The 8,171-nt window shown below is 37.3% G+C and overlaps 1 protein-coding gene across 1 annotated transcript; it reads right to left on the bottom strand.

The window, feature by feature from the left end:
• Nucleotides 1–2,066: 2,066 nt before the first annotated feature.
• Nucleotides 2,067–3,010, bottom strand: LOC103223774 (olfactory receptor 6K3-like). Its single transcript, XM_037999802.2, is given in 2 exon segments — nt 2,067–2,905; nt 2,908–3,010. Coding segments are annotated over 2 exon segments (942 nt in total).
• Between the last annotated feature and the right edge of the window lie 5,161 nt (nt 3,011–8,171).

Genomic DNA, 8,171 nt, shown 5'->3' with positions numbered 1-8,171 from the left:
TTTTTTTTTTTTTTTTTTTGACCAACACTATTGATATTTCCACTATGATCTGCTTATTTTCTCACCACACCTCTAGTTGGCCTCCTGATCATTATGATTCCACTGGCAGTTGCCCTGTGTCCCTGCTTTTTTCTCCACAGGAGCCGAGCAAAACTCCTTTTCTGGAGACAATTTACTCAGCTCTTAAAAATGCTAGTGTAGTTTTGTGGGAGGAAGGCAGGGACGTTTATCTCAGAAGATAAAATGTGTGTGTGAACTTTCTGAATATAAGCTCCAAAGCAGAGAAGAAGAAAGGGAGCAACACTCCAGAGCAAAAATGCAATGAGAACAAAGATGTTGAGATATAAAACTGCACAGCATTTTAACATAACGTAATGTAACATAACATAACATAACCATAACATGGAATGTTTTCAATAGTAGTGACATTAATTTTTTAAAATTTACCAAAATATAACTATATATCTTTGTACGATTTGTGTATTTGTGTTTTTGGTCCTAAGCCTATATGTTACATATCTATTTAATCTTCAAGGACCCAAGAGCATTTGCTCTGACATCTACAAAATGATGTGAAAATTAATCCATAAAGGAATTCATGTAACAGCATTATACAAACATCGCAAGTTCAGTGACTCTATGTGCCGCATAATCATTGTGATATATCAGAGGACAATTGATGGAGGGGTAAGGGTCTCTGGACTGAATGTTAAGCAGCATTCTTTTCCAAGCCCAAATCAGTTCACTGGTGTGCATCTTGTTAATCTTTTTATAGTAAAAAAAAAAAAAAAAAAAAAAAAAAAACTGACATAAGGGTATTGTAAATATTAAATGAAAAATTTCATAATGGAAACACTTAGAAAGTAATAAATATGATTTACTTAATTATAAAGTAATAAATATGTTTGTTGTTTAGGCCAGTATTCTCTTTTGATTTGGGGAAGATGACATCACACTACCTGAAGTTACAAAGTGAAGAAAATATTCTATTATAATCTGTGAATAATAGAAACACAGGTAAATCTATAGCAGACATCCCCTGTCAGATCAAACATTAGTCCTTACATTAGAAAATTGGAAAGTATAGCAAATCAACAGCATAAATCAAAACACGTACAGTGGGTTTATGTGCAGATTTGTTACAGGGGGATTTTGAGTGAAACTGAGGTTTGGAGTACAGATCTCATCACTCAGGTAGTGAACGTATTAGCTGATAAGTGGTTGTTTTACCCACCCTTCCATACCCTCTAATAGTCCACAGTGTCTATTGTTTCCGTATTTATGTCCATGTAACCTCTATGTTTAGCTCCACTTATAAATGAGAACTAAAAAATAAAAGAGATGATAAAAGACATTCATAACATACTGTGAAACACAAGCAAGGATGTCAGCAGATTACTCATCAAAAACAATGCCAGTGACAACAAAGTAGACTAACATCTTTAACTCATGGAAAAAAAGGAAAAAATCTTATATTTTGGACTTCTATATCCAGAAAAAACATCTTATAAAATGAGAACAAAATAAAAGACTTGCTCAGATTTACAAAGCTTTGTTGAAACTTACAAAAGCAAAAAAGATTAATCATCTGCAGACCCACGGTGTGAGAAAAGTTGAAGGAAGCTTCTCAGGTGGAAGGAAAATGACACCAGATGAATACAGATTTTCACAAAGAAATGCAGAGTGCAGGAAAAGAGAACAATGTAGATAAATGTATAAGAAGGTTTTACAATCATTTAAATATTTTTAAAGCTTAATGTATTCATTTTGGTTTTTGTTTTTACAGCTTAACTTTTTAAGCAAGAGTTATAACATTTATAAATCATACTTATAGCCTTAGAAATACAAGACCTATGAATTGAAATGTATAGACACACAACTTAGTACCGTTCTATTCATATTAAAAATCATTAGATACTTCACTTTGAAAATACATGCCAAAATTTCTTTAAATTTTTTTTTTAAAAAAGGAAAAAGTGCATGGTAATTTTAAAAAACTGATTTGTTAGCATTTTAAACTTAAGGAGATGATGAGATTTATTTGAAGAGATGTGTGTGAACTCCCATTAGCTCCCAGAGGCATCGAACATCTTTTGAGAACAGAGGATTTTCTTGATGGCGTTTTTCATATCTTTGTTCCTCAGACTATAGATTATTGGGTTGAAAAGTGGGGCAAGAACAGCAAACATCAGTGTAATGGCCTTGTCCAGTAGTGGTGGGAACGTGACAGAGAAGCGCAGATACATGAGTGCCACACTGCCAAAAAACAGCAAGAAAATAGCAACATGGGCTGCACACGTGGAGAAAGCCTTCTGATGGCTCTCACCAGAGGGAATCCTCAGGATCACCGTGATGATTCTTAAATAGGAAAGGGTGATGACAGAGACAGAAGTCAGAATGGAAATAGCATGGATCACATCTTCAACCAGAATTATGGATGTATCTGTGCAGGCCAACTGCAGCACAGGTTCAAAGTCACAAAAGAGTTGATGAATTTGGTTGGAGCCACAGAATGGAAGAGTACAAATCCACACAATCTCTGGCAATAACATGAAGAAGCCCAAAATGCAAGAGCTAGTGAAGAGCTGGATGCACAGTCGAGGGGTCATAATGATTGCATAGCGAAGGGGGTTGCAGATGGCTACATACCTGTCAATGGCCATCACTGTGAGGACTAGGGCTTCTGTGACCCCAAGTGAGTGGAAGAAATATATCTGCAGGAGGCAGCCTATGAAAGAGATGGTTTTCTGTTCACTGAGAAGGTTGGAGAGCATCTTGGGGATAGTCACGGTGGTGTACCAAATCTCCAGGAAGGAGAAGACACTGATAAAATTGTACATAGGATTATGGAGATGGGGGTCCAGTTGGACAGCAAAGAAAATCATGAAATTTCCAACAATAATGAATATATAAAGAGCATAGGAATGAAGAATAAGAGGCTGCCATTCTTAGATTGAGGAAAATCAGAGAAATGAAACTCAGTCACCATTGTCTGATTCTCTGGATCCATATTTTCAGCGGTTTCACTTGTTGGCTAATAAAACACAGTCAGCATTCTAAGTACATACAAAGAACAAATAAAAACTTCCTTTTCAAGCAGCTAAACAGCCTTGAAATTAGGCTGGTCAAATAAAATATACTATGTGAGTTATTTTGCAAAATACGAAGTTATCCTGTCAAATTTCCAAATGTTTTTTAGTAATTATAACTTATGTTGTTAATTATTCTGTTGGATAAGCTAACAGTATTGCTAGTTAGACATATAAGTTGGTACAAACTCCCCTGAATGGCAATTTGGCAATTTATATTGAGAGTTTAAGACTATTTAGAGCCTACATTTCACTATGTAGTCTAGGGGAAATATTTCAGATATTAAAAAGAGATATATGGCAATATTAGCTAGAATATTTATTATAACAGTAAATTAGAAACAATTTAGGTAAGTAGACATTTTTATGTTTTTTGAGATGAAGTGTTGGGGACACAGAATGGATTATGACAAAATGATACCCTCTGTGGATAAGAATAAGCTCATTTTTAAGTTGGCATGTTTAAAACTAAGGTATGATTACCAGCTTCCCTTAGTCTCACTCATTATTAACAATTGAATGAGAAGAAAAAATCTAAATATTCCTCTGAATTTGATTTAAGATGACAGGCTAATCTCATGTGATATATATGGATGTGCAAATTAATCTAATCTACACCCTAAAGGGGGTATATTAGGGTCCTCTAGAGGGACAGAAGTAATAGGAGATGGAGATATATATATATATTTAAAGGGAAGCTTATTAAATATTAACTCACACTATTACAAGATCCCACAATAGGCTGTCTGCAAGCTGAGGGGCAAGCAAAGCCAGTCCGAGTCCCAAAACTGAAGAACTTGGAGTCTGATGTTTGAGGGCAGGAAGGGTCCAGCACAGGAAAAAGATGTAGGCTGAGAGGCCAGGTCAGTCTAGTCTTCTCATCTTTTTCTGCCTACTTTATATTCCAGCCACGTTGACAACTGATTAGATGGTGCCCACCCAGATTAAGAGTGAGTCTGCCTTTCCCAGCAGACTTTTGCCTGATCCAAAAGTTAATCTCCTTTGGCAGCATCCTCACAGACACACCCAGGATCAATACTTTGTATCCGTCAGTCCAATCAAGTTGACACTCAGTATTAACTTTCACAGGAGGTTAGTTAATGGTTGAAGTGTGCTAATCTAGAAATTACATTCTAGGTGTAATTTGCTAACATTTGAAATACTTTAATCAATAGTCTACCTCAAGAGGCAGATTTGACAAGATCTTCAAATATTCTTATCTGTATCTACACTGTAGAGTTTATTAATGAATGTAAAGCACGTTTTGTCAACTTCAGCATTATTGACGTTTTGGAACAGACAATTCATTGCTTGGAGAGAAGGCGAGGCTGTTCGTGCATTATAGAATGTCTAGCAGTCACTCCTGGTCTCACCTATCAGGTGTCAGTAGCATAGACTCCTCCCTCCATCATGACTACCAAAATGGTCCTAGAAATCGCTAAATGTCCCTGTAGGGAAGAAGTACAAGAAAATTTGTGCCAGTTAAGAACCATTGGCAGACAGAAAATTTTTTTAAAATGAAAAAACCAGGTGATCAAGATATGTTGATTGGCTGAAAGTATACCTAACCTCTGGCTTGCAGGGATGTAAAATATGATGGGTTAGGCAGCCTATAGAGCTTGGAGAGGTGCAATAGGCACATGATCCATTCATTCCTGTGTTCCCTCTTTAAAGGGATATTTATCACCTAATCTCACTAGAAAGTTGGCTTTTCTACTGGAGAGAATTTTGTTACATTTTATCTTTGATAGAAACTTTCATTTTCTATACTCACCAGAAAGCATAAGGAAAAAGAGTTGAGACTTCCATGGGCTTCCAGGAAAAGGCCTAATAGTAGTATGTTTTTGCCTGTGTGCTAATAAATGTTTGTTTGCTTGGCAGAATTCTGACTCTTGACTTGGTACTGAGGTGAAGATGGGATCTGTAAATAGAGAAAGCTACTGATATCCACCAAAAACAGTCAGACAGCTGTGAACTGCCAGTGGATACAACAAATAGATAAAATTATTTGGAAACCATAATACCAGAGGCTATGCACAAATAAGAATCCAGCTTGGCATATGGCAACCACAATTTTTTTTTCTCTTGCTTTGTATGCATACAGCAAAATAGTAAGTCTATGTTGAAACAGGAAAATATGAGGTGAAAATTCCCTTGTTTTTCTTGAAGAAAACTTTTACATAAAAAATAGAGGTTCATAAAAAGTAATTTACACTCTAGCTATTTTTAACTTAATGACTCTTATCTGGGCTTATTGTTTCCAGACTTGTCTTACTACAACTCACTCTTCACATAGCTACTGAAATAATCTTTCCTAAATGCAAAGCTGTCAATTCTCTGAAAACCTTATATTGGCTCTCTATAGGGCTCCAACTCAAACCTGAGCCTTTAAGAAGAACAGATAATATGACTGTATATGAGATTTTAAAATTATTTTGTCATTCCAATATCTTATGATTGTATTATCCCCAACAGGCTTTCCTACTGTGATAGAAAATGACACCCGTATAATTGTTGTGTGTTCTGCTTACAGAGGCAGTAGGGAGATAAACAGGGAAACTAGCATTAAACTCTATGTCCAGTACAGTTTGGAATTAGAAAATTGTAACCTGGAAATTTTTTTTTAAAAAAAAGGTAAGTCTTTAGAAACTGGAGTCTTTAAGAAGGAAAGAGGACGCCTATAGGAAGCCAATTTGATATAGAGTCTTGGGAGCAAAGTTAAACCTAACAGGACTCTCCTATTTTCTGTAGGAATGGATACCCCAGAATCTTAACCATAAGCTCCACTAGTTGTCCTGACATTCCTTTATTCTTAAGAGCCTGTCCTGATGCCACTAAATACAATACAAACATCCCAGATAAGAATTTAGCTCAGAAAATAGCAGAGTTGTGGAAGAGTCACAGAGCTAGTGGGTCAGACACAATGTGATAAATTTAGTCCAGGTGTTTGTTATCTTATGACTATCTCTAATTGTAGGACACACACTCATCAAAGCCCTCCATCCCTAAGTTATGGTCCTTTCCTCTACCTCATGCGTTATCACAATCTCAACAAAATGTCCACAAGTCCTTCCTTAAAGTCCAATAGGAAATAATACGGTTCTGTGACAATTGTCCCCCAATATCTAGTAAACAAAGTCATTCACTCATATCTCAAAGTAGAAAGTCCACCCCTCAGTCCATCTACCTCTTCCAGAAACCAACAGAGTCACTTCCTCTTTTCCAAATGTCTCCATCTTCATTGCTCTGCAGGTCAATAAGTAGGAAGGTTGTAACCACAGCCACAACTCTAGGCTTCACAGGGAATTGCTAAGTGGGAGAAAGGCTTTCTTCTAAAGGGCTCTCTCCTGGGGTGACTCCGTAAGCCTTAGACTTAGGGAAAAGCAACTCTATGCCTCATGTGGCTAATTAGGAAAACACTTGCTGCCACACTCCCCTTTCATGAGGTCAACACACCTATGGGAAGCTAAGTTTCTCAGTCAGGCTAGAAGTCAGATCAAAAGAGTACTTGGGCTTTCCATTCGGTCCAAGGGGTAAAGAATAGTTTAAATTACAAAATCTGCTGAGAAAGGGGAAGGAGAAGGAACAAAAGGAATGAAACTAACAAAATGTGGTTCAAAGGCAGGAAAATTTTCTCTATTCTTTGAAGGAGTTTATTGATTGCACAGCACAACCCTGAAGTGTATTGCAGAAGATTCAGCCAGTTGCCATCTAGCACAACTTAGTAGAATTTCTTCAGAAGAATCCAGGGATCACAGGGCCATTTGCAGTAGTGGCAGGAATGAGGGGACTCCCATGAGATTTCATGGGCTACAGGGGTTGCAGCAGTAGATATCCCAAGTGTTTGGAGTCAGGAAAGGATTGAAGGGCAACCTTTCCTGCTACATGAAAGCTGTATTGATGAGTACAGATGAGCTAGCCCTTGTACAGACCTGAGATTTAAAAAAAAAAAAAAAAAAAAAAAAAAGGGCCTCATAGAGTGGACAGGAAATAGAAGCAGAAGGATACTTTACTTTCTATTTTTCCAACTTTTTAAAAACTGAAATTGGACTTAATATTAACCTTCAGGTGGGTAAAGGCAGAAGGAATAGATACATACAATTCATAAGATTTTTTCTTTTGTCACAAAAAAGATACAAAATAATTATGAAATGTTAAATGTTTAGTGGAATAGTAGCAGTGGATATGGAAATGCAACAGAATTTGAAAGCAGATTTGAAATCAGAAAAAAAATACCTGAGGGGACACAGGCATATATGGTGCAAAAAAATGAGTCAGAGCAGAGGTGACTTTTCACTCTGAATGATTAGATTTTTTTTTTTTAATAAACGTTCTCTTTATTTTACCAAATATAATTTATCAGTTAAGTTGACATTTGTCAACTCAGTTATAGTAACTATAAATAATTCTCTTAAGACACAGTTCTGCAACTTTTTAAGGATACGAGAGTAAACCAATATTGCTCCTTGCAGCCAGGCCAAAAATACATGCAGTTGGTACAATCAGGGAAAATACATGAATCTTCCATGAAAGCCACCTTCATTTTCTTTCCCTCTCACCCTCCAGTCCTCCTCTGCTCACACACTTGCAGCCTGCAGCATGCCTATCTGTCTGCTTTTTAAGCAAAGGAGGTCACTCCAGAGTCTTCTGGGACTACCTGGCCAAATTCCAGAGATAAGGAAGGGGTGAGTGACTGGGGCAGGGGTGGCTGGAGATCACAGGCACACAGCCTTAGGGGCAGAAGAGCTGGTTTTGGTGTCTGTACAAGAAGAATCTGTGTGCCAGTGTTTTTTGAGGTGGAGGAAAAGATGAAAAAAATCCAGAGGGAGGAGGGAAAACAAGCCCAGGCTGGTGTTAATGAACTACGTTGGATACAACTCCAACTAGATAACCTCTAAAATTCCTTCCAATTCTAAGGTTCTATGATCCCAGAAGGAGGCCTGGAGGTCTGGGTAGAAATGGAGGGAGAGAAAGTATGGTCACTGGAGGTCTAGGGCAAGTTCCTGGGATAAGGTGTGGTGTTGGTAGAAACAGGATCATTGCTTAAGCCTTCCCTTGGAGGTGGGCCCCTGAGGCTACAGA

The sequence above is a fragment of the Chlorocebus sabaeus genome, chromosome 20 (assembly GCF_047675955.1).
Source record: "Chlorocebus sabaeus isolate Y175 chromosome 20, mChlSab1.0.hap1, whole genome shotgun sequence".
Lineage (NCBI taxonomy): Eukaryota > Metazoa > Chordata > Mammalia > Primates > Cercopithecidae > Chlorocebus > Chlorocebus sabaeus.
The sequence above is the reverse complement of the archived record's forward strand: the minus strand, read 5'-3'. Positions and strand labels throughout refer to the sequence as shown.